At 51.2% G+C, this 25,682-nt stretch overlaps 3 protein-coding genes across 6 annotated transcripts in view; 2 read left to right on the top strand and 1 right to left on the bottom strand.

Moving 5' to 3' along the window:
- Positions 1-8,040, top strand: part of ZSWIM5 (zinc finger SWIM-type containing 5) — a 252,624-nt gene extending 244,584 nt beyond the window's left edge. For both annotated transcript variants that reach the window (XM_059897953.1, XM_059897963.1), the window contains exons 12-14: positions 3,980-4,143; positions 4,643-4,724; positions 5,461-8,040. In XM_059897953.1, coding sequence (XP_059753936.1) covers positions 3,980-4,143; positions 4,643-4,724; positions 5,461-6,323 — 1,109 coding nt within the window. In that variant the 3' untranslated portion in view covers positions 6,324-8,040. The remainder of the gene's footprint in view (positions 1-3,979; positions 4,144-4,642; positions 4,725-5,460) is intronic.
- A 1,140-nt stretch (positions 8,041-9,180) lies between these two features.
- UROD (uroporphyrinogen decarboxylase) lies at positions 9,181-12,950 on the bottom strand. Of its 2 annotated transcripts, none has more exons than XM_059897927.1 (10): positions 12,841-12,950; positions 12,064-12,176; positions 11,864-11,943; positions 11,725-11,787; positions 11,307-11,559; positions 11,042-11,203; positions 10,177-10,314; positions 9,918-10,018; positions 9,770-9,836; positions 9,181-9,415 (listed from the first exon to the last, which is right to left on the bottom strand). In XM_059897927.1, the coding sequence occupies exons 2-10, from the start codon at positions 12,148-12,150 to the stop codon at positions 9,254-9,256; spliced, it is 1,113 nt and encodes a 370-aa protein (XP_059753910.1). In that variant the 5' UTR covers positions 12,151-12,176; positions 12,841-12,950; the 3' UTR covers positions 9,181-9,253. The 2 variants fall into 2 exon arrangements, with proteins under 2 accessions (XP_059753910.1, XP_059753921.1); XM_059897938.1 differs by having other exon boundaries at positions 11,307-11,504.
- Positions 12,951-15,253: 2,303 nt separating this feature from the next.
- HECTD3 (HECT domain E3 ubiquitin protein ligase 3) lies at positions 15,254-23,774 on the top strand. 2 transcript variants are annotated; one of them, XM_059921472.1, is made up of 21 exons: positions 15,254-15,715; positions 15,871-16,031; positions 16,272-16,364; positions 16,444-16,579; positions 16,866-16,981; positions 17,066-17,179; positions 17,323-17,405; positions 17,850-18,015; positions 18,243-18,324; positions 18,960-19,142; positions 19,296-19,348; positions 19,529-19,593; positions 19,753-19,856; positions 20,125-20,244; positions 20,356-20,445; positions 21,449-21,655; positions 21,899-22,028; positions 22,112-22,186; positions 22,314-22,395; positions 22,539-22,610; positions 23,204-23,774. In XM_059921472.1, the coding sequence occupies exons 1-21, from the start codon at positions 15,347-15,349 to the stop codon at positions 23,280-23,282; spliced, it is 2,580 nt and encodes an 859-aa protein (XP_059777455.1). In that variant the 5' UTR covers positions 15,254-15,346; the 3' UTR covers positions 23,283-23,774. The 2 variants fall into 2 exon arrangements, with proteins under 2 accessions (XP_059777455.1, XP_059777446.1); XM_059921463.1 differs by having other exon boundaries at positions 22,786-23,774.
- The last annotated feature ends 1,908 nt before the right edge of the window (positions 23,775-25,682 follow it).

Genomic DNA, 25,682 nt, shown 5'->3' with positions numbered 1-25,682 from the left:
CTCCACCAAAATCCTAGCATTTTATTTTGTGGATATCGACAAACTCTCTTTATATGGGAAAGCAAAAAACCTAGAATAGCCAATACAATATCGAAGAACAAAGTTGGAGAACTAACACCATCTGACTTCAAGACAATATAAAGCTACAGTAATCAAATAGTGTGGTATTGGCAAAAGAATAGACAAATATTTCAATAGAACAGAATATAGAGCTCAGAAATAGACCCACACAAATATAGTCAACTGATCTTTGACAGAGAAGAAAAGGACAGTCTTTTCAACAAATGGTACTGGAAGAACTGTACATCCACATTTTAAAAAATGAATATAGACACTGACCTTACACCTTTCACAAAAATTAATTCAAAATGTATCAGACATAAAGGTAAAGCACAAAATTATAAAACTTCTAGAAGATAACACAGGAGAAAATCTAGGTGACCTTGGGTTTGGCAATAACTTTTTTTTTTTGGCCACGCCGTGCAGCTTGTGGGATCTTAGTTCCAGGACCAGGGATCGAACCTGGGCCCCCTGCAGTGGAAGCGTGGAGTCCTAACCACTGGACCGCCAGGGAATTCCCAGCAATAAATTTTTAGATACAACACCAAAATTACAATCCATGAAAGAAAACATTGATAAGTAGGACGTCATTAAAGTTTAAAACTTATGTGAAAAACACTGAAAAGACAAGCCACAGACTGGGAGAAAATATTTGTAAAACAATATCTGATAAAGGACTTATATCCAAAATATACAAATAACTCTTAAAACTAAACAATAAGGAAAACAAACAACTGAATTTTAAAATGCACTGAAGACCTGAACTGATGCCTTACCAAACAAGATATATAGATGGCAAACAGGCATATAAAAAGATATTCAGCGTGATATGTCATTTGGGGAATGCAAATTAAAACAAAAGCTAGATACCACTACATACCTATTAGAATGGCTAAAATCCAAAACACTGACAACACCAAACACTAGTGGGGATGTGGAGCAGCAGGGACACTCATTCATTCCTGGTGGGAATGCAAAAGGTCCAGCCACTTTGGAAGACAGTTTGGCAGTATTTTTACAAAGCTGCACATAGTCTAACCATATGATCCAGCAATCATGTTCCTAAGTATTTACCCAAATGAGTTGGAAACTTATGTCCACACAAAAACCAGCACACAAATGTTTATAGCAGCTTTATTTGTAATTGCCAAAAACTGGAAGCAACCAAGATGCCCTGCAGTAGGTGAATGGATAAACAAACGGAGGTAGATCCATACAATGGGATATTATTTACCAATAAAAAGAAATGAGCTACCCTTCAATAAATGGTGCTGGGAAAACTGGAGAGCTACATGTAAAGAATGAAATTAGAACATTCTCTAACCCTATATACAAAAATAAGCTCAAAATGAATCAAAGACCTAAATGTAAGACCAGAAACCATAAAACTCCTTGAAGAAAACACTCTGACATAAATCGTAGCAATGTTTTTTTGGATCTGTATCCTAAAGGAAAGGAAATAAAAGCAAAAATAAACAAATGGAACCTAATTAAACTTAACGCTTTTTGCACAGCAAAAGAAACCATCAACAAAATGGAAAGACAACCTACTGAATGGGAGAAAATATTTGCAAATAATATGACCAATAAGGGGTTAAATCCAAAATATATAAACAGCTCATAAAACCTAACATCAAAAAAAAAAAAAACAACCTGATTAAAAGATGGGCAGAAGACCTGAATAGACATTTTTCCAAATGTCTATTTGGAATGCTCAACAGGCACATAAAAAGATGCTCAATATCATTAATCATCAGAGAAATGCAAATTAAAACCACAATGAGATAATCACCTCACACTTGTAAGAATGGCTGTCCTCAAAAAGAACACAAATAGGGCTTCCCTGGTGGCGCAGTGGTTGAGAATCTGCCTGCCAATGAAGGTGACACGGGTTCAAGCCCTGGTCCGGGAAGATCCCACATGCTGCAGAGCGGCTGGGACCGTGAGCCACAACTACTGAGCCTGCGCGTCTGGAGCCTGTGCTCTGCAACGGGAGAGGCCACGACAGTGAGAGGCCCGCGCACCACGATGAAGAGTGGCCCCCACTCGCTGCAACTGGAGAAAGCCCTCGCACAGAAACGAAGACCCAACACAGCCAAAAATAAATAATTAATTTTAAAAAAAAAAGAACACAAATAACAAAGGTTGGTGAGGATGTGGAAAAAAGGGAACCCTCGTACACTGTTGCTGGAAATGTAAATTGGTGCAGCCACTGTGGAAAATGATATGGAGGGTTCTCAGAAAACTAAAAATAGAAATACGATATGACCCAGCAATTCCACTCCTGGGTATATATCCAAAAAATATTAAAACACTAATTCAAAAAGATACATGTACCCCAGTGTTCATAGCAGCATCATTTACAATAGCCAAGAAATGGAAGCACCCTAAGTGTCCATCAACAGATGAATGGATAAAGAAGAGATGGTACACCACCTAGAGGGGTGGGATAGGGAGGGTGGAGGGAGACGCAAGAGGGAGGGGATATGGGGATATATGTATATGTATAGCTGATTCACTTTGTTATACAGCTGAAACTAACACAACAATGTAAAGCAATTATACTCCAATAAAGATGTTTAAAAAAAAAGGAAGAGATGGTATAGATAGATACACAATGGAATACTGCTCAGCCATAAAAAAGAACAAAATTTTGCCATTTGCAACAACATGGATGGACTTGGAGGGTGTTCTGCTAAGTAAATTAAGTCAGACAGAGAAAGACAAATATTGTATGGTAGCACTTTTATGTGAAATCTAAAAAAATACAACAAACTAGTGAATATAACAGAAAAGAAACAGACTCACAGATATAGAGACCAAACTTGTGGGGAATTCCCTGGTGGTCCAGTGGTTAGGACTCCGTGCTCTCACTGACAAGGGCCCATGTTCAATCCCTGGTCAGGGAACTAAGATCCCACGAGCCACGCAGTGTGGCCAAAAAAAACACAAAGTCTATTAAATGCTTTAATTGTTTTTAAAGATGATAGAAGAAAAAAAGGTAGTCTCTCAATCCTGACACCCAAAGATAACTACTACTACTAAGACAGTGTTATAATAAATATTCCCAGATATTTCCTGTTCATATATGTGTGCACACACGTGCTGTACACACACAGACTGCTACTTATCTTTTTTATATAAAAGTAGAATCATAGAATATTAACTATACACAAATTTTTTATAATTCCCCCAACAACCTTAAAAGGTTATTGTTTCCATTACTTCCATGAAGTAACTGATCTGGTAAATGGCTGAACTAGGTTCACTTCCCAATGTATTTTACTCCAAAGTTTGTATACTCTTACCACTGCACCTCTTGGTAAAACGTAAGACCTACTTTGTGTTCTATCTTTACTTCACATTTTACCCCCTCAGAAGATACACCAATCTTTCATATACCCTACTGCCATTATACAGTGACCTTCACGTCATATGGTACACAGGGCATTCCTGCAATGTATTCCTTGACTCTGTGCACTCATACTTGCCTACTGGATAGGAAGTGGTGGCCCAGCTCCTTTTTGCTCCAGGGAGCTGTACTGAGGAACAAACTATGGGACTGGCATACTTTTTTGGCAATAATGTGGCTTCCTTCTCCTGTATAAGTAGCTCTCAAAATTCAGGTGTTCGAGAAAATGACTTCTGGGACCTAAAGATCCTGAGGGAAAAGAGGGTGAGGGGTAGAGGCAGATGAAAAGGTGGAGAGAGGTGAATTCATGTGGGTGCCTGGGGAAGGAAGGAGCCTCCAGTGGGTTCAGTGGAGACAGAGCTTGACCACCCAGAAGAGATGGTGGCCTTCAGAAGCACTCAGTGCATTGATAGCCGCCAGTTCAACCAGTACCTGTTGTGATCAGCTGACTGTTCAGGGAAGCTTTAAAGAAGACCTTGTCCCTGCCCCTTCTCTCGGCGCCTGTAGGAGACACTCTGAGGCTCCGCACAATCCTGGAAGCAATACAGAAGCACATCCATTCTTCCTCCCTCATCTTCAAACTGGCCCAAGATGCATTCAAGATTGCTACACCCACGGACAGTAGTACAGACAGCACCCTGCTCAACGTGGCCCTGGAGCTGGGGTTACAGGTATGGAGGACAAGCGGGCCATCCCCACTTTAGACTTCTGGCCTAGTGACAACTGGTAGAAGATAAGATCCCACGGGGACTGGAGTGGGCATGGGCCAGGACTGGTTCTTTCTCTGTCCCCAGGACACAGCTTCTAGGCTAGACACAAGGTAAGGACTCAACATTGGCCTCTGTTTTGAAGTTCAGGCCAGTTAAGCAGTGTAGCCTTAGGCTCCACAGGGTCCCCTTCTTCTCCTTACCCCACCCCCCTTCCTCCAAGTCAAGCAAGGTGTGGTAATAAGGGCTTTATTCATTACAGGTTATCAGAGGAGTGTTCTATCTGATTGGTAGCAGGGATGGGGCAGAAATTAAACAAACCCATCTGTAGTTATCAGGGGAGAGATGGCTGTTTAAGGCACCAATAAATACTTGTTGCATAAATGAATGGCAAGGGGGAGTGGGAAGGGGGAGGTTATAGCAGTTATGCTTAGCCAACTGGGAAGGCTGCTTTTTTGCCCAGGTGATGAGGATGACCTTATCAACCCTTAACTGGAGGCGCCGGGAGATGGTGCGGTGGTTGGTGACATGTGCTACAGAAGTGGGTAAGTATCCCAGCTCCCTGTACCCCCAGGGGAAAGGATTCCTAGGCCCTACTCATGGGACAGGACGACAAATCTTTAGAGCGCTCATATTCCTATTACTGATGGCTAGGAAAGGATGAGGCTGCTGGTAGGAGAAGATGGCCTCTGTTCAGCCTGACCAAACTCTGCCCTCACTGCTTGGACCATACCCTGATGTCAGCAGCACTTTCACCCTCTGATCAGAGACATTCTGAGAGAGTGAATTTTCAGCCACAAGTACTCAAGTGCAGCCTTGGGAGGTAGTTGGCCCAGTGGTTTGGTCCCAGTCCCTGTCCATGATTCTGAGAAACCCCAAACAATTTGGAGGCTCGGGACCCCATCTAGAGCCCAAAGCCCCAGCACAAGACTCTACCCTGAGAGGCCCCACTTCAGCTAGAACCCCCAGGCAGATCTGCGACTCCTGCCTTGGGGCAGGCAAACCACAGGCTCTGTTGCTCCATCCTTGTGAGGGGCTTAGAGCACCTGCAGAAACCTTCAACACTCTCGCCTGGGGAAGGAAGGGATGGGAAGAGACCCCAAACAGGGTCTGGGCATCTGGGATGGTCCCCTTGCCCTGGTTGCCTCAGATCATCTCAAGGCTGCTGAGAAGGAGGGAGAACTCGTCTCTGCAGGCCAAGTTCTGACCCCAAATGGTAGTCTGGGCAGACCTGGATCAGGACCTGGATGGCCACAGCTGAGCTCAGGCTCTCCCTGACAGGTGTGCAGGCCCTGGTGAGCATCCTGCAGAGCTGGTACACACTCTTCACCCCCACCGAGGCTACCAGCATTGTGGCTGCCACAGCCGTATCCCACACCACTATCCTGCGCCTCAGTCTTGACTATCCACAGCGGGAGGAGCTGGCTAGCTGTGCTCGCACGCTGGCCCTGCAGTGTGCTATGAAGGATCCACAGAGCTGCGCCCTATCGGCCCTTACACTTTGTGAGAAGGACCACATCGCCTTTGAAGCAGCCTACCAGATTGCCATCGATGCTGCTGCCGGCGGCATGACTCACTCACAGCTGTTCACCATCGCCCGCTACATGGAGCTCCGTGGCTACCCGCTACGTGCCTTCAAGCTGGCCTCACTGGCCATGAGCCATCTCAACCTGGCCTACAACCAGGACACCCACCCGGCCATCAACGATGTGCTCTGGGCGTGTGCCCTCAGCCACTCCCTGGGCAAGAATGAGCTGGCGGCCCTGATTCCCCTGGTGGTGAAGAGCGTGCACTGTGCCACAGTGCTCTCAGACATCCTACGGCGCTGCACGGTCACTGCACCTGGCCTGGCCGGCATCCCAGGCCGCCGCAGCTCGGGAAAGCTTATGTCCACCGACAAAGCTCCCCTGCGCCAGCTGCTGGATGCCACCATCAATGCCTATATCAACACCACACACTCGCGCCTGACACACATCAGCCCTCGCCACTACGGAGAGTTCATTGAGTTTCTGAGCAAGGCCCGGGAGACCTTCCTGCTGCCGCAGGATGGCCACCTGCAGTTTGCCCAGTTCATCGACAACCTCAAACAAATCTACAAAGGCAAGAAGAAGCTGATGCTGCTGGTGCGAGAGCGCTTTGGCTGAGAGAGCAGATGGTTCGCTGCTGGGGCATCCTACGCTCCCAGGTACCATCCGGTCAGGCCAAGGACACAAACATTTGTCCACCCTGAGAGGACTCTGAGCACCTGTGGCTGAAGCCAGAGGACCACAGGGCTAAGCATGGGGAGAGTCCAACTCTAGCCAACATGCCTTGTCAAGGTTCTCGCAACAGCCCACTGTTCCTGGAGGAGCTGGGCCCTGCAGACCAATCAGAAACCCCACACATGCCACCTCACGCCCTGCTATCCTGCGTGTCCTGGGCGTTGGCCCTGTCTCCTTGGCAAACACAGAACACTGTTCCATCTCAGGGATTGCTTAACCAGAGAAACAGAAGCATTTATGGTACTGTAAATACTATAGTATATGTGTTGCCAATTACATTGTAAAATTGTAACTATTTATAATTCTGGTTCTAATTTGATGGGTAGCTGTGGGTGGGAAGATAGGCTTGTTTTCTGAGGAGATTCACAACCATTTCTCAGGTTTCCCTTGCAGAGTATATGCTATTGGCAGTGGAAGAGTGGGGGTGGCAGAGAGAAAAATGGCCATTAGAGTAAACCCCAAGTCTAGTCTATGCAGAAACCCCGGCCTGCAGATGGGCATTGACAGCCCGGTGGTGGGTGAGGGGCAGGGCCCCGTCTTGACTTAGACTTTCACCTCACGAAGCCATGAGGACACAGAAGCTCTTGCTCCTGCCTCACACAGCCTCTCTCTCTGGGGGCCTGCCGAGCTCCTGAGAAACAAGGGCGGGGAGAAGGTGAAGGTCTGGGAGGCCACTGGGCTCATAATGTTCATCTACTCTGGTCACCTTTGTGTTAGAGAGCATCTGGTTTCATCTCTCATTATACTTGTGTGTGTGTGGATCTGAATGGCTACGTACGTGCATCTGTGCGCATAGATATATCTGTGCATGCCTGTATGTGCACATGTATATTTATGTGTATCTGTGTCAGGTCTGTGTCTGTGTGAAGACATGTCTGTGTACTGGATGGTGGGTTTCTGTGTGAGGGTATACACATTTGTGAACATATAAAAATACATATCTGTGTGTGTGTGTTGATGTTTGTCGATGCATGTGTAGTGTTTGTGTATCTGGGCACACCTAAGTGCATGTGTATAAACATGTCCATGTCTGTGTGTAACTGTGTATATTTCCACATGTAGCTTTGTCTGTGAATTCATGTTTGAGGATCTGCATGAATGTGTCCCTTCTCTTTTTGCCAGATCTCTCATCCCCATTTCTCTTATTCTCTCACCAGCTAAACATGTTCCACATCTCTGTGCCTCCTTTATTCACCATTGTCTCACCAAACAAGCTTCTAAGCACTAGTCTCCCTCTGCCCTGAGTGGCTCCTTCAGCGCCACATTTCTCTTCTTACCCTGTACTTGCTTTCTTCCCCTGCCTTTCTACCTCAAGCTTCTTCTGCCTGCTTCTGTCACAGTCCCATTGGTCATTGGTTTGGAGGCTGTGGCTGGAATGCATTTGGCCTTTTCCTTTCTGACTAGTTTCTAGCTCTAGTGGGCAACCCCTGTCTTAGCCCTGGCTGACCTCCACAGTGTATCGTGTTCCTGCTACCCTCCTGACCCCTCTGCTCAGCCTGGAATTGTAATAGGAGGTAGCACAGGCATTCAGAAGTGTCATTTAGATGCCAGTGTCTTGGTGGTTACTGTTTCATGTTTTAGTTCCCGAGTAGGGGGTGGGGTGTGACAGGGAAGGGGTGGTATAGTTAGAGTGTGAACTAAGGACCTCTTTGTCTGCTTTACTTTCCTGTCTTTGACAAACTGTTTGTGTCACTTTTTTTTTTCTCCACACTAACCAGTAAGTTGCATTTGCTGTTTGTGGCTACCAAAGTCTCACCGTCCAGCTACGGGCCCAACAACCTCTCAGCCCAATAGGTTGGTTTAAAAAAAAAAAAGACGACGCCACTCCCATTTCTGTATCACAATTGCCGTTTTTTAGCAAGTGTGTGAACTCACAGTGCTTTTCTATGAATAAATCATGGATCACAGAAAAGATCATTTTTCTAAAATCAGAAATTGTGTTCTTTCAATAAATGGGGCCCTTCTCTCTCTTCTCCATCACCCTGGCTGGGACAGGGAGCTGGTTAGGCTATATAGCACAGAGGGTTCCTAATGGTCTAAGATGTGGAATGACAAATGAAAAATTTCCAACTGCACCACACCCCTCTCCAGAGCTCACAGGCCCGTCAGAGCCTGATCCCAGGAAGTAGGTACCACCGTGAAGAGCAGAAACAGCAGGATACTGAGAAAATTAGAGGGTATGCGCAGAAAAGAATGCAGAGCAACCCTGAGTGCCATGGGGCCTACTGGCTTCAGAAGCCTTCTTGCCTCAGTGATGCAAGTCTAAGGCTCTAATCCTAATCAACTTAACCGAGTCTTTATGTCTTCCCAAGTTTTGGTGTCAAAGCTGAAGGCCTCTCAGCTTCTCCCTGCTCACCTAGACTCCATCTTCCTCAACAGGCCTTTCTGAAGTATTCTAGCCATTTCTGTGTCCCACTCTGATCTATACACCCTTCCCTCCCCAGACACAAAGCCCTGTCAATTTGGCCTCATATGCTATAGGGACCCCATTTCCCTGCAAATGTCACAGCTCCAGCTCCTAGGAAGATCTGCATAGCCCCATGTAGCTCTGGGGCTTGGAGATCTGAGAGCAAGATGGTGGTAAAGGTCCTGACATTAAGTCCTACATACATATTCACTGATACCCGAGCTCCCATGACTTGTGGGAGAGGATGCAGAAAGAGGCCCAGGGAAGGAAGAGGCTCAGAAGGAACTGAGGATAAGGGCACAGATCTTTCACAAACAAAACCACACGCAAGACTCCAACTCTGGAACTTTTATTCTCCTGGAAACAATCATCTGTGTTAGTGGCACTTCAGAGAACAGGATTATGCTCAGTTCTGTCGAAGCAGGCGTGAGTGTGTGTGCACGGCATCCACAAAGGCTCCCACGTGCTCTGGGTCCATGTCAGGGTAAAGTCCATGGCCCAGGTTGGCAATGTAGCGCTGCGGCCCAAAGTCATTCAGCATCTGCTGCACCAGCTGCCCAATCTCCTCCTGGGGGGACCAACAGGGCACTGGCTACAGGGGGGGCCAGCACACCTCTGTCCTCCCTATACATAATAGTGGCACACATACATGTAGGCATGCTTCTACTCAGTGTTACTCATACAGTCATTCAAAAAACTATCAATCAAATGCCTAGTATGGGCCAGGCACTAAGAAAACACAAATGAACAAAATCAATGAAAAGAAACTCCTGCCTTCCTAGAGTTCACGTGGTATGAATGGAGTAGAAGGGAGGGATAAACAGATAATAGAAGCACACACATAGTAATAAACACAACCATATCCAGAACCATGGGAGTGCACAGAAACAACCACAGACACACACAGGGACCTGGTTGTTACCTCAGATGCATATAAGGCACAGGGGTCCAGGTTGCCCTGCAGGGTCACCGTCTTTCCCACGCGGTCCCTGGAAGTAGAGTCAGTGCCCTGTGCTGGTGACTGCACATATGGCAGTTGCATCCCCTCCACCTCACCTTCCATCACTCACCGGGCTTTCTCTGGGGCCACTGTCCAGTCAAGCCCAACCACCTCGTAGCCAGCCTGGGCCAGCTCCTCCAGGGCAAAATGTCCGTCCTTAGCAAAGATGATCTGGGGGAAAGGGCAAATCTCAGGCTGCCGAGGGCTTTGCTATGCCTCCTAATATAGCTCAGCTGTGCTTCTGCCCTCCAGTGGTCACTTCGGTCCATGCAGGACTTAACCTGATAGTTCCACGAGCCCACCTTCACTCATCTGATCCCCATCCTTACCATGGGCACCGGTGCCAGGCCTGACTCCTGCAGCCCAGCTTTCACTCGCTTGGCCACATCACGGATGTAGGGCAGTGCAAACTTACTGAAGAGTTGTGGGCCAAGATGCCCTGCATGGGACTCAAAGAGCTGCAATGCCTATAGTTAGAAAACAAATGCATAACACATAAAGAGGAAGTATCTCGGGCCCCACATACAGAATGTGCCTCAGTCTTCCTTCAGTTTTCCCCAAGTGACTTCAACCCCTGAGACTGCCTAAGCCTATAAGCCCAGTTCCAGTCAAAAAGTTTTGCCTTCTCCAGATCCCAGTGCTAGGTTTGGTCTTTGAATACACAGAGCATTAAGCCCCCCTGCCAGTGTCTGGGCTTAGCTGCTCCAGCCAGATCATTTCATGCCAAGCTTCTTTTGTGCCTGGTATTGAGACACCTACCCTCACAGGTATAAGGAACTGTATTGTTTCTGGTCCTTAAAGACTAAACCCCAGGGCTTCCCTGGTGGCGCAGTGGTTAAGAATCCGCCTGCCAATGCGGGAGACACGGGTTCGAGCCCTGGTCCAGGAAGACCCCACATGCCGCAGAGCAACTAAGCCCATGCACCACAACTACTGAGCCTGCGCTCTAGAGCCCACGAGCTGCAACTACTGAGGCCGCGTGCCACAGCTACTGAAGCCCACGCGCCTAGAGCCTGTGCTCTGCAACAAGAGAAGCCACCACAAAGAGAAGCCCAGGCACCGCAACAAAGAGTAGCCCCCGCTCGCCACAACTAGAGAAAGCCCGCGCACAGCAACGAAGACCCAACGCAGCCAAAAATAAATAAATAAATAAAGACGAAACCCCAGCCTGTTTGTCTCTCCCTCAGGACTTACCTGGGCACCAGCAGCCACTTGTCCCACCAGATATGGGACGAGAGCATCAGTGAGGATGCGAAGCAGCTGGTGACTGGCCTGCGGTCTCTGGTAAAGCCAGCGTTTGGCCTGAGCCATGGTGCTTGAGCCACCACCCTCAACCATGTATGTCATGAGAGTCCACTGCAAAAGGCAGAAGCCAGATAGACACTTCCTTCCCTTGTCTGCACCCAGATCTGCCAAAGTAATTTCTCCAAGCCCAAGTCCCTGCCCTGTTCCATATTACCGGGGCACCAGCAAAGCCAATCAGTGGCACACGCCCAGCCAGACGTTGTCGAGTGAGGGTGATGGCCTGGAACACATAACTCAGCTCAGAGGCCACTGTTGTTGGATCCCGGAGGCGCTGTAAATCCCGCTCTTCTCTTAATGGCTCTGGGAAGCTGGGCCCTTTGCCAGGCACCATGGTCACCTCCATGCCCAGTGCCTGGTGGGGGAGAAAACGTCCGGGTTCCCAACCTGTAACTCCAGGAGGAGGAGATCTGTTCAACCCATGCCAGGAAGGAGGAAAAGGAGAATAAAACTCAGCCAAACTCCATCTCTTCCAGCCTGTTTTTCCCTCTGTCCCATAAGGATAAGTGCTTATCTTGAGTCTTGACTGTCTTTTCCCTTTGTTACCCATTCAAGAATCAGATTTGAGTAGGTACCTGGGGTACAACAAGGATGTCGGAGAAGATGATGGCAGCATCCAGAGGGAAGCGATGCAGTGGCTATAGGGAACAGAAGACAGATTGCTAGGTGGCGAGCTGAGAGCATAAATCTCTCCCTCTTTTGTGGACCCCTCACCTGCAGAGTAAGTTCACAGCAGGTCTCTGGGGAGCGACAGGTGCTGAAAAAGTCCTGGGCAGCCCGAGTTTCCCTAAACTCTGTAGACAAAAAAGGGAAAGCAGGGCTCAGACTTGAGGAACCTCCAGAGCCCTCCTCTGCCCCTCAAAAACTTTTCACCCTCCAGAGTTTTACCTAGACTCCGAGGCCCTGACCCTGACCTGGTAAGTAGCGGCCTGCCTGCCGCATGCACCAAACAGGAGTGTAGTCTGTTTCTTCTCCCCAGGCTGCTCGCAGGAAGGTGTCATTCTTCAGCTCCGGGAAACCCTGAGATCTGGAGATCAGGAGCGGGTAGGGTAGGTGTCAGTAAACTAGGCTGGGGGTTGGGCAGGGCTCGGGTTCTAAAGGCAGATACAGTCCAGCACAGCTATCTGCCTTCTCCAGACCAGCTACCAAGCTGTGGCTCCCCGCCGATTCCGCCTCCCCTCTGCCTATCAGGTGGTGTACAGGACTAGAAGGGCCGGTGCCGGGGCCTCTACCCTACACATAGTCGCAGCTTCCCCAGGCTCAAAGCCACTGGAGGGACTGGGAGAGTAGGGGGGTGAGAGGGAACGAAAGTCCAGTTAGGAGAGTTTGGGGGGTCTTTGGACCAAAAAATCTCAGGAACAAGGGTACTAGTGGGCTGGTTTTAGGGCTGGAAGATCTCCAGGCTGGGGGATGGTCATGGGGGAGATCAGAGATGACGGTCCGAAAAAGGGATCTTAGTTGAGGATTAGAAAGTCCAGAGGGCATCTCCTAAATAAAGGTCTGGGGTACTCAGTCCAGCTAGGCGGTCCCTGGGATGAACATCTCAGGAATCCATGGTTGGAGGATTTGGGATTCCAGAGACTTGGGTTCTCCGGGGTTGGGGAAGAGGGGTATAGGGACAGATTCCTGAGCTGAAAGACTCAGTTCAGAAGCCCGTATGGCCACACTGCGTGGTGGCACAGAGAACTCACCCACACTCGTTCGCCTCCATGGTAAGTTGTCTGTAAACGCGAGGACAGCCCCCACTGTAGCCTAATTCTGAGCCTGCCCCCTGCCCAGGCTCCGCCCCTTCCTGGAATGAGCCAAGGCTGTCGCCATGTTGAAAGTCACATGATCAGACTCCAGCAACGGCTCCCGGGCTGCCCCGGCTGCTGCCCGTAGGACCCTTTAGGTCTCTTCACCGTAAAGTCCTCTGTAGCGACGCAACAACAAACACCTCCTACCCCTCCCCCCACAAAAGAACTTCGCTGTAACTACACTTCACGTGGCGTGAGGAGTTTGCTCTCCTCTGACGGCCTGGGAATCCCGGAAGACTCGGCCCAGGTCTCACTTTCACTCCCACTCTTAACGATTTTAACAATTTTATGCCTGGCCCAACCAGGCATATGGTGAATTATGGAACCAAGTTGTACGGGGAACTGAAATAATTAAATATTTATATTACCTAGAAAGAGGCGGGCACTACAATAGGTGCAGAGATTACAGTGGAGAACAAGACATTTCCTTCCTTTAAGGAGCTACAGACTGATGCGGAAACAGAAATCAGCAATCACAATAGTAAATGTTTTAAAGGGAAAGAGCTAGAAGCAGTAGCAAGGGCTCCATTTAACTGGGGAAAGCAGTGGGGTATTCCAAGCAGAGGGAATGGCATGTGAAAAGAGAAGAAAAAAAGCAAATGGCTTAATGGGAAACAAGATCAAGCTGGTGGAATTAAAGAGGCTGGAGCTGGGGGCTTCCCTGGTGGCGCGGTGGTTGAGAGTCTGCCTGCCAGTGCAGGGAACACAGGTTCGAGCCCTGGTCTGGGAGGATCCCACATGCCGTGGAGCAGCTAGGCCCGTGAGCCACAACTACTGAGCCTGCGCGTCTGGAGCCTGTGCTCCGCAGCAAGAGAGGCCGCGATAGTGAGAGGCCCGCGCACCGCGATGAAGAGTGGCCCCCGCTTGCCGCAACTAGAGAGAGCCCTCGCACAGAGGCGAAGACCCAACACAGCCAAAAATAAATAAATAAATAAATAAAGAGGCTGGAGCTGTCTACAGAGTCCAGGTCATGCAAGCCTTTGTTAAGTGCATTTGTTCACTTTATCTTGTAGTAGTGTGAAAGCATACAAATAGCTTGGAGAGAAGGGAAGAAAGGCACTGTGTTCCCAACTTATTAAGGAGAAAAAAATCGCCAACTGTCATAATTACATGGGATCATTTATTTTTTTCTTGATAACTTCAATTAATTGAAAACTATATCAAAACAAACTTTCCACCCAGGTGTCCATCAACGAACAGATAAACAAAATGTAGTGAGTGTGTATATATATATATATATATATATATATATATACACAATGGAATATTACTCAACCATAAAAATAAATTATTCTGAAACATGCTACAACATTGTTGTAGCATGCTAAGTTAAATAAGACACACAAAAGGACAAATATTGTATGGTTCCACTTATATGAAATATCTATAATAGGCAAATTCATAAAGGCAGAAAGTAGATTAGAGTTTACCAGGGACTGGGGAATGGGGGCAATGGGGAGTCATTGCTTAAAGGGTACAGAGTTTCTTGTTTGGGGTGATGAAAAAGTATTGGAAATAGATAATTATACATTTAAAAAACGGTTAAGATTGCAAATTTTGTTATATATATTTTCCACTGTTTTTTTAAATTAATGTAATATATCAAAAACCAGTGAGTAGTACACTTTAAATGGGTGAATTATATGGTGTGAGTTATATCTCAGTAAACTTTCAAAAGAAACGGGGCAGGACCAAGTTGCCTTTTCCTCCATGATTGTACTTCACCAGCAGCTTCTGTCCGTGTTTTTTTGCCTCCTCCCTAACCACCTCGGCCTTTCCTCTCGTTTGGTTCAGAATTACTGGGAGAAACTGGATAATGATCACCAGTGTCCTGGGATTAGGAGTAACCACCCGGATCAAGCCTAAATGACTCAAGACTCCTGTCAGCAGCCGAGCTGAGGAGGAGGTTATTTTCCCAAACATTTTAGTCACACTGCCCCTAGGATGGGGAGCCTGAGAGGATATCTAACAGATTTTTAAAGATTCTTCTGGTTGTAGTGTGACTCACTGGGGGCACGGAGGCAAAACAGAAAGCCGGAGGATCTGAGAAATAGCTGTTGCAACTTTCCGGGCTAGATAGGACGGATGGTGGCTTGAATGAGGGTAGTAGCAGTGGGGATTAAATGGTAGTAGCAATGGGATTGGAGTGGGTAGATTGATCAGGTAGGAACTACTACTGAACTTGGGTCTGGTTGGCTGAGCGGGAGGCACAGAAACAGATAACAGGATTGAGTATCCGAGTACACAGGACAAATACGGCGGGAACGTGCGGGGCGCCTAGTCCAGAACTTACGGCGAAGGCTGGCCGAAGGCGGGGCTGAAGGTTGGTGGGAAGCTTCGTCAGCCTTCCGGGAAGCTCCTGGGGCCGGATCGCCCCTGGGCTTCCCTGGGTCACCGCGCTATGGCGGGCCCGGGCCCGGGCGCGGCGCTAGAGTCCCCGCGGCAGCTGCTGGGCCGCGTGCGCTTCCTGGCGGAGGCAGCGAAGAGCCTCCGCGCTGGGCGGCCATTGCCGGCGGCGCTAGCTTTCGTGCCGCGCGAGGTGCTCTACAAGCTTTACAAGGACCCGGCGGGACCGTCGCGCGTGCTGTTGCCAGTGTGGGAGGCGGAGGGCCCGGGGCTGCGTGTGGGAGCCACGGGCCCGGCCACCTGTACCGGCTCCGGGCCCCTCCGCGCCGCCCGCGACAGCATCGAGCTCCGGCGCGGCGCCTGCGTGCGCACCACGGGCGAGGAGCTGTGCAACGGCCACGGGCTCTGGGTGAAGCTGACCAAGGTGCAAAAGACCCGGGACCAGGGAAGCCCTTGGCTGTTCCTCTCCCCTCCCCCATATTGAGCTGACATAGCGTTCGGTGCCCTTTGCCGTGGGCTGGGCAGGGCTTGCCGCCGGCGGTTCCCTGACGGCTGTCCCCGTCTGGCGCGTCCCGGCAGGAGCAGCTGGCGGAACACCTGGGCGACTGCGGGTTAGACGAAGGCTGGCTGCTGGTGTGCCGCCCGGCAGAAGGCGGGGCCCGCCTCGTACCCATCGACACTCCAGACCACCTCCAACGGCAGCAGCAGCTCTTTGGAGTGGACTACCGCCCGGTGCTCAGGTCCTGCACTGGGAGGGGCGGGGCTTGCTGTCAGACTGCTGGGCCCTAGTGTGGCAAAGCCCGGGTGGTGGGATCTGGAGTGGAGGCAGGGTTTACAGCAGAAAGGGGCGGGACCTGAAGGGAGCTGGGGTGGGGCTTCTGGAGGCGCAGTTTAGAGGAGGTAGAGATCTGGAGAAGGCTCCAGGGTCTCCTGCTGCTCGCTGATGTCTCCGCATCCCGTCCCCGATTCTGTGCGCACAGATGGGAACAGGTGGTGGACCTGACATACTCGCATCGCCTGGGATCAAGGCCTCAGCCGGCCGAGGCATATACAGAAGCCGTACAAAGGCTACTGTGAGTGAGCTGGGATGGGATGGGGAGGAAGGAGCTCCAGGTCTGGGCCCGACCTAATTAGGGACTTGGGGTTGCTTAGCTATGTGCCCCCGACGTGGACCTACGAGTGCGACGAGGACCTGATCCACTTCTTGTACGACCACCTGGGCAAAGAGGATGAGAACCTGGGTAGCGTGAAGCAGTATGTGGAGAGCATAGACGTTTCCTCCTACACGGTGGGTGCTGGGACTCCTCCCACCCCAAACAAGATGTAGTCACATCTTGCTAGATCCAGAACTCTCACCTCTAGGCCAGGACCAAATCTGAATCCCCACAGGCCATACTCAGTCCAACCCCCCATCTTGGAAGTCATGTAGGAACCCCTAGACACCTCCACCCATACCAGATGTGCTTCTAACCCAGCTCCACTGTACTTTCTCTCTTGTGCTCCCTGGCCCAAAGCACACCCCCAGTTCAGGGAGTGGGGGTAAACACTGATTCCACCTCTCTGCCCCTCCCCAGGAGGAGTTCAATGTGTCCTGCCTGACAGACAGCAATGCAGACACCTACTGGGAGAGCGATGGGTCCCAGTGCCAGCACTGGGTACGGCTTACCATGAAAAAGGGCACCATTGTGAAGTGAGTGGGCTCTGAGTAGGACGGGGTGGGTGAGCCACATGCCTGTGAGTGTAAAAGACCCACGTGCACACTCTTAACCCTCAGGAAGCTGCTACTCACGGTGGATACCACAGATGACAACTTTATGCCTAAGCGGGTGGTGATCTATGGGGGTGAAGGGGACAACCTGAAGAAGCTGAGTGATGTGAGCATTGACGAGTGAGTGAACTGGCCTGGGGTGGGAGGTGGGACATGATCCTAGCAGTAGGATCTGGCCCACGTTGGAAGCAAAAGTTCGAGCGAGACCCCAGCAATCCCTGAAGACAAGGGGTCTCCAAAGTGCCTCACATTCATCCTCTCAGGACCCTGATCGGGGATGTCTGTGTCCTGGAGGACATGACCGTCCACCTCCCAGTCATCGAGATCCGCATCGTCGAGTGCCGAGGTGGGGCTTAAGGCCCTAAGGAGGGAAAGGGAGCCCAGTTTGTAGATGGGGTTTAGCTGGCAGTGAGTGTGGAGAGAAGGAAATGGGCTTGGAGTTGAGGTAAAGGTGATAGCTGAACTAACTCTAGGATCTGAAGCTTTGGGGCCCAAGCCAGGTGGAAGGTGCTGAGTAAGAGGCCTGCCTTAAAGCCATAGAAGTGCTTGGGCTCACCTGGAAGAGGAACGGAGTTGGGACCCTCAGGCATCCCCAAACTATAGTGGTGGACACAGGAACTAGCAAAGAATATAATAATCAGAATCAGGTTATAGGAGGGGATCCCAAAGGTCCCAAGTTTCTAGGGGCTGGGGTAACAAAAGGCTGAGCATTAAGGAGCCTTTCTCAGGTCTGAGGGCCAAAAAGGCAGCAGGCACAGTAAGTGATCTCACTCTTAACTCCTTCCTCTAGATGATGGGATTGACGTGCGTCTTCGAGGGGTCAAGATCAAGTCATCTAGACAGCGGGAACTAGGGCTGAATGCAGACCTGTTCCAGCCCACCAGTCTGGTGCGATATCCACGTCTGGAAGGCACTGATCCGGAAGTGCTGTACCGCAGAGCTGTTCTCCTGCAGAGGTGGCTGTGGTCCTGGGCCAGTCAGGCCCTTCCTTGTCCCCCGTCCTGAGCCTTGTATGTCTGTGTGGAAGAGGCCCCCAAGGTCTTATACTGTAAGCTGTTCCACTTCAAGAGGCAGAGCAGTCCCTGGGCCCTGCCTTCTCCTGTCCCTGTGAGTTGGGGAGTGAGGGGGTCTTGCATCCATACCAAACTCTTTAGCTGCAGCTATCTTTACCCACCCACCCCAGATTCATAAAGATCTTAGACAGCGTCCTGCACCACCTGGTACCTGCCTGGGACCACACGCTGGGCACCTTCAGTGAGATTAAGGTGAGCCTGACCCATGCAATACTGGTCTTGGCATTGGGCACCCCCTTTCTGCTCAGGCAGTTATTCACTCTTCATCAGAGAGTTCTTAGACCTACTCTAGGCCTGGGCTTTTGTGGGGCTCTGGGAACATAGGAAGAAAGCCAGACACAAATAGTCAAAATGTCACGTTTGGGGTGCTATTCCCCAGAGAGCATGTGAAATATACAGAGCTCGGGGAGGAGAGGTTACAGCATGGACAGGGCAGGTTGCATAAAAGGTGCACAGTGGGAGTTACCAGCACCTCAAAATGACGTGAGAGAAGCCTGCTCGTAGATGTGAGTATGACATGGGGATGAGGCTGGGGGAAGGTGGATAGGAAGCAGGCCCTGGTAGCAGACGGCCCCGGGGCCAGACTTTATTCCTGGTCAGTGGAGCCACTGGAAAGGATTTATGTAAGGAAATGACAAAGTTGGATTTTTTGTTTTAGAAAGCTCTCCCTGGTGGCCAGACTAAGGGAGAGACTGGAAGCAAGGACCAGGGATGGACTAGGCTTGAACTGGAACCATGGGATTAGGTCCAGGAATAGAGAAAGGTTCCAGGGCCTGGACAGAGGCTGACTGCCTGCTGGTCCTGCTCTGGCCACCTCTCCTCCCCAGCAAGTGAAGCAGTTCCTGCTGCTGTCACGCCAGCGGCCAGGCCTGGTGGCCCAGTGCCTGCGTGACTCAGAGAGCAGCAAGCCCAGCTTCATGCCACGCCTATACATCAACCGGCGCCTCGCCATGGAACACCGTGCCTGCCCCTTAAGGGACCCTGCCTGCAAGAACGCTGTCTTCACCCAGGTTTGGACCACCTGGGGTCAGACTGAGGGAGGGTCAGTAAGGGGCCTAGGGGGCTGGGCCAACAGGGACCTGAGCAAGGTCTTTGGGCAAGAGTGGGGCCAGGTCTTGACACAGACTTTCCCACAACTCCCTCCCCTTTCCCCTGCCCCCCAGGTTTATGAAGGCCTCAAGCCCTCTGACAAGTATGAAAAGCCCCTGGACTACAGGTATGGCATGGGGGCGAGGGACCTGCTCAGGGTATACATGTACACATGTATACCCACGCACTGCCTCTGGTCCCCTCACCATTACCCCTCTGTAGCCCCTACTCCTGGGTGGACTCGGGGCAGGTGCATCATTCTGAGCCTTGACCCAGTGTGGTGACAGAGACCCACTCCTACTTACAGGTGGCCCATGCGCTATGACCAGTGGTGGGAGTGTAAATTCATTGCAGAAGGCATCATTGACCAAGGTGAGGCCCTGAGGGACGATAACAAGGGTCCAACCCTACTTCGAGTGGTAGAGGCTTCTGAGATCACCAGCTAACCAGATAGGGGACTTGCTTATTACCCCATTATGGGGGCTGAGGCTTTTGTGTGCCCCAGCTGAGGGCATCTATCTGTCATTTCAGGGGGTGGTTTCCGGGATAGCCTGGCAGACATGTCAGAAGAACTGTGCCCTAGCTCGGCGGACACCCCTGTGCCTCTGCCCTTCTTTGTCCGAACGGCCAACCAGGTAATCTCCCATCCCTACCTCCCAAACTGTTCCTGCTGTTCTGTCTCTGTGAACCTCCCAGGTACCCGGCTAAGCTAGAGATGGGGCAGAGGAGAGACTGAGTTGCCTGGGGCAGCCTCTGGACAGACAGGGAAGGAGGAGCTACTGTATATTCAGAGGGATCATTCAGGGCCCCCAGTGGAAGGTGTTCAGGGAAGTCTCTGAGGCATCTGGGGCAACAAAGTAGGGTCCATCCCATGCCGTGCTGACAGCTCTGTCTCGGGGACAGGGCAATGGCACGGGTGAGGCCCGGGATATGTATGTGCCCAACCCCTCCTGCCGAGACTTTGCCAAGTACGAGTGGATCGGACAGCTGATGGGGGCTGCCCTTCGGGGTAAGGAGTTCCTGGTGAGTAGCCTATTCTGCACCCCACCAGATTAATCCTGGCTCTTGGAAGAAAGAAGAGCCAGCCAAACCTGGGCAGCTCAGGGTGAGAAGACAGTAGTATTTGTCTCACAGGTCCTGGCTCTGCCTGGTTTCGTGTGGAAGCAGCTCTCTGGTGAGGAGGTGAGCTGGAGCAAGGACTTCCCAGCTGTGGACTCTGTGCTGGTGAGTTAGGGCCTACAACCAGTGTTTCCTCTGCCCAGCCCCCAAGGTTGCTGCTCCCCAGGGCTGTCCTGAACCTTCTCTTACCACATACGTGCTCCCTCTCCAATCCCATGTACTCCAGTAGCTTCAACTACTGTCACTATTCTGGTGACCCCTACTTCCTTATCTCTAGCCCCAACCTCTCTCCTAAGCCTGGGGCTATATATTCATTTACCTGCTGGACATCTGTCCCAAGATGGCACCTCAGGATCAACACACTCTTCATCCTGTCCCCAGTCTACTGCCCTCTAGGGCTCCCTGTCTGACGATGGCACCACCACCCACCCCTCCCCATGCCAAGCACTTCACGGTCATTCTGCACTCCTCCTTCTCCCTCACCTCCCACATTCTGTCACATCTGCCTCTGGAATCTGTCCACTTCTTCCATCTCACTGCTTTCCCTCTGGTTCAGCCACTTTCTTTTCTGACCCAACCACTGACTGCAAAAGTTGTCAGTGTCCCTGTCTCCATTCTTACCCATCTGATCTCCAGCATCCAGAGTAATTCATTTCACTCTCCCTGTTTAAACCATTCAGTAGATCCACTCTGGGCTTAGGATAAAATGCAGAGTCCGGAAAGGCCTTACATGACCCCTGTATCTCTGGACACTTGGTTCATGATCAGGCTCCAGCCAGACAGATTCCTAAGGCCTTTTGCTCTTTCCACCTTTTTCCAAGATGTTCTCTCTCCTGACTTCCTGGTGGCCCAGCCAATTCCCAGCCATCATTTGGGTCTCAGCTTGGCTGCCACTTCCTCCAGGACACCTTCCCTGATCTCCAAGCCCGGTTAAGCATCGTCCTGATGCTTTCACAGCCCTGGTACTAACCCCCTCACTGCCCTCATTGCCTGCGTGAGGACTGCCTTGCCTGGCTGCCTCTCCTGCTTCCCTGTGAGCTTCTTGAGGAAAAACAAGGACTGTCTTCACAATGAAAAGATGACCTTCCTGCCTCTCTTCAACCCCCAGGTAAAGCTCCTGGAAGTGATGGAAGGAATGGACAAGGAGACATTTGAGTTCAAATTTGGAAAGGAGCTAACCTTCACCACTGTGCTGAGTGACCAGCAGGTGGTGGAGCTGATCCCTGGGGGTGCGGGCATCGTGGTGGGATTTGAGGACCGTTCCCGTTTCATCCAACTGGTGCAGAAGGCACGGCTAGAGGAGAGCAAGGAGCAGGTACTACCCAGAGGCCAGTGGAACAGAGAGCTTTGGGCTCCTTATAGCCAGAGCCCAGCCTGATAGGCCACCAGAACCCAATCCCAAGAATTCCGGCCCCCACCATCCCTCTCCCCACATTCCTGCTGATCAGTGAAGTACAGAGATACATTGTCTCCATGAGTGGAGGCCAAGGGTCCCCACCACACGCTGAGCTGGGAGTTGTGCCCTCTTCCCCAGCCAGGCCCTTTCCCTCCTCCGCAGGTGTCAGCCATGCAAGCAGGTCTGCTGAAAGTGGTGCCACAGGCTGTGCTGGACTTGCTAACGTGGCAAGAGTTGGAGAAGAAGGTGTGCGGGGACCCAGAGGTCACTGTGGATGCTCTGCGCAAGCTCAGTGAGTGTGGGGCAGGGCAGCGCAGTCCCAGGGTGGAGCTTAAGGACCTAAGAATTAATTCCGTCTGGTTTTGTCCCCACCAGCCCGGTTTGAAGACTTCGAGCCATCTGACACACGGGTGCAGTATTTCTGGGAGGCACTGAACAACTTCACCAACGGTCAGTGGAAAGGGCAGAGTAATGTCTGGGTTCGGACTCCACTCCTGGGATACAGAGACAGGGCTGAAGCTGAAGAACTTCTTCCACGATCAGCACACGGGCACTGATTTCCTTCTCCTCCATCTAGAGGACCGGAGCCGCTTCCTGCGCTTTGTCACAGGCCGCAGCCGTCTGCCAGCTCGGATCTACATCTACCCGGACAAGCTGGGGTGAGTGCGGATGGGGAGGGGAGGTCCAGTCGAAGGAGGCTGTGGCTGGCCTTCTGCCCTGCCCCACAAACATATTCACGTGTCAGACCCCTGCCTTGTGCCCCTGCAATTCTTTCTGATCTTTGGTCCCTCCACGCCCCCAGCTATGAGACCACAGATGCGCTGCCTGAGTCTTCCACCTGCTCCAGCACCCTCTTCCTACCGCACTATGCCAGGTGGGTTTCCTAGGTTCCAGCCTGGGGAGTGGGGGGGGGGGGCGGGCGGGGAGGGTGGCATCCTAGGGTGGAGGAGGGCTTCGGGTACTGGGTGCACAAATTGGAGCCACAAAGCCCCTGGTTGTGATGGAGGGACCTCTACACCTGGCGCTGATTAGCTCCCTGCCCCCTGCAGTGCCAAGGTGTGTGAGGAGAAGCTCCGCTACGCTGCATACAACTGTGTGGCCATCGACACCGACATGAGCCCTTGGGAGGAGTGAGTCGGCGCCAGGGGGCAGCCGCGGGCCAGCAGGACTGCTCCTGCGCGGGTCCCACTCAGCCTCACCCAGGAAGCCAGCGCACTCTGCCCTTGGGTGCGGTTGGAGTGGAGCAGTGGGTTGATACTGGTGGCCCAGCCCCGCAGACCCTCAAGCCCTACACGTGCTCGGGTTGCTTCCAGCATTATTTCGCATCTGTGAGAGGAATCTTCCACAAGCCCAGCACAAGCTGCCAGGCCTGAGCTACTTGAAGGGGGCCTTCTAGCTCCCCACCCCATGGACTTTGCTTCAGTTTTCAGCTCATTTTTTTCTCTTTTTGTTCTTCTCTGGTTTCAGCCTGGACTCAAAACTAAAAACTCAGGGGGAGAGGGGAGGATGGAGGCTCCTCCCCGCACAAGGCTCCAGGGATGGATAGGGAATGATGGCCATCCTCCTTGGTCACCTGAACCAAGAATGAAGAAACTGCTGAACATCCTCTCCCTCACATATTGGTCTTTTCCTCCTCTCCCTCCAACCCCAAGGTGTGAGTTCTGACTTTCTTTCTCCAACTAAGTCTCAGCTGACAAAGTGCCACCACCGTCCCTGGCTCAGAACATACGTGTATTCAACATTAAATCTATACTACCACTACCACCCCCTATTCATCACTTCTGCATCACGTCCAGCCTGACTCCCTGTCTGCTGTCTTACCCCCAAGACTTTGCACGGGTTAAGGCCAGTTATGTCCTCTCTGAAATCTTCAATAGCTCCTCTTTACCCAACTCTAAAATAAAGCCTAGACTTTAAACCTCTTCCTAGGCTTTATGCACGTCCCTGCCCCAGCCCTCCCTCCCTTAAGGGCCTCTGTGACACTCCATCAAAGAAGCTCTCGTACATGGGAAAGTTGAATAAATGGATGCATTCATTCCTTCAGAGTGTGTTTATTGGGCTCCCGAGGGATGTTAAAGAAGACTGTTCCAGGACTTCAGGGTCCTGCTGGGAGCAAAGGAGATGTGTGTCAACGTGGGAGTGGTGGGGCTTCTCAATGGCAAAGATGAAATCTGGAGCTAAGCAGGGAAATAAGGCGTCCTCTGCCCAGAAGGGGGAAAGAGAGCTGGCCTGGCATCTTCCGGGATGGGTGTGGCGATTTAGAGGATGGGAGTTCACCTTCAGTAACCAGGTGGGCAGAAGAATCTGACCTCCTAGAGGACAGAGCCTTGCCCTGGCTGAGAGACACCCAAATCAGGATGTGACAGAAGAGGAGGCAGCGGCATTGCCACCCACCCCCACACGCCGCCTCCAGGTACCACACAGCTAAGGTGCTGTCTAGAAGAGCATCGTGCGGGTGCAGTCCCCCCAGAAGTCGCGCTCTCCCATCGCTTCTCCACGCCGTCCTCTAGGGCGCGCCCTGACGCTGCCCTGGCGGGAAGCTCGGCCTTGGCTTTGAGCCCCTACCCTGGGGCTGTGCGCACCCCGAAGACTGCCTCCCCGTAATTCGGAGTCTGACTCTCCAGATGAGCCTCTCCGTCAGCACTCGCCTTACGGCTCCCCGACCCCTGCGCCTTGGGTGGTCCACAGGAGACGTGCCCCCTCCTCCGGCAGCCCCTTTCCGCCCAGGGAGCTGGAGGCACGAGAGCCCCAGAGGCCGCGACTCCCCCGCAGCTCGGCTTTCCCGCCAAGCTCCCGCTGCCTTGTCCCACCCGCCCGGCGCGCCTTTCCCCCTTCTCTCCTCTTCAGGGAAGGGCGTGGCCAGCACGCGCCTGCAGGAGGTAGTCCGTTTCTGTCTGGTACCGGCCACACAGTCTTTGGTTCCTCTTTTACCAAATTGGAGTCCCACTGTATAGTTTGTAGCTAGTTCTTCATTCATTCAGTGACTGCATGGAACAGCTATGTCAGGCATCACACTAGGTGCAATGGGTAAAACGGTGGCTAAACAGATAATTTTGTCCCTCTTGGGATTTAACCTTTAATGGAAAAGACATATATTAAACAGATAATGGCATAAACAACATTTAATAACATTTACGTAAGAGCTCCAAAGGTGAAATGAAGGGTTTCGTCAAAAGACAGAACAGGATGATTCTAACCAAAGTGGCTCAGAGAAATGCTAAATCCTTAGGGAGAATAATGATACAAAGGCCAGCTGAGAAGCATGTTAACTGGAGTGTGAAGGGAAGAAAGAGATTAAGACTCCAGCCTTGGAGGCTCTTTGAGGGTTTTGCATTGAGCCGGCATGAGAGGGTTAAGCAAGGGAGTGACATGATTAGATTTGCCTTTGGCAGCTTCGTAAAGAATGAGTTGACAGGGAGAGAAACTGGAGGCAAGGAGGAATCCAAGCAGGAAATAATGGTCACTGGAACAAGGCAGATACTCATTTTAACCATTATTTTTATTGGCTGCATTGTATTACATTGTAAGGAATTTCATAACTTTTATTCATTTAAAACCCTCTACAGATGGACATTAAGGTTGTTTACAAATTTTCGTATTGAAAATTACAAATGTTATAATAAACATCCTCATGCAGGTACTTCCCTGGTGGAGCAGTGGTTAAGAATCCGCCTGCCAATGCAGGGGACACGGGTTCGAGCCCTGGTCCGGGAAGATCCCACATGCCACGAAGCAACTAAGCCCATGCACCACAACTAGTGAGCCTGCGCTCTAGAGCCTGCGAACCACAACTACTGAGCCCATGAGCCACAACTACTGAAGCCTGTGCGCCTAGAGCCCATGCTCCGCAACAAGAGAAGCCACCGCAATGAGAAGCCCACGCACCGCAACTAGAGAAAGCCCGTGCATAGCAACGAAGACCCAACGCAGCCATAAATAAATAAAT

This window comes from Balaenoptera ricei, chromosome 1, assembly GCF_028023285.1.
Source record: "Balaenoptera ricei isolate mBalRic1 chromosome 1, mBalRic1.hap2, whole genome shotgun sequence".
NCBI classification, from domain to species: domain Eukaryota; kingdom Metazoa; phylum Chordata; class Mammalia; order Artiodactyla; family Balaenopteridae; genus Balaenoptera; species Balaenoptera ricei.
Note: the sequence above shows the minus strand (reverse complement) of the source record. Positions and strands in the feature narration are given on the sequence as shown.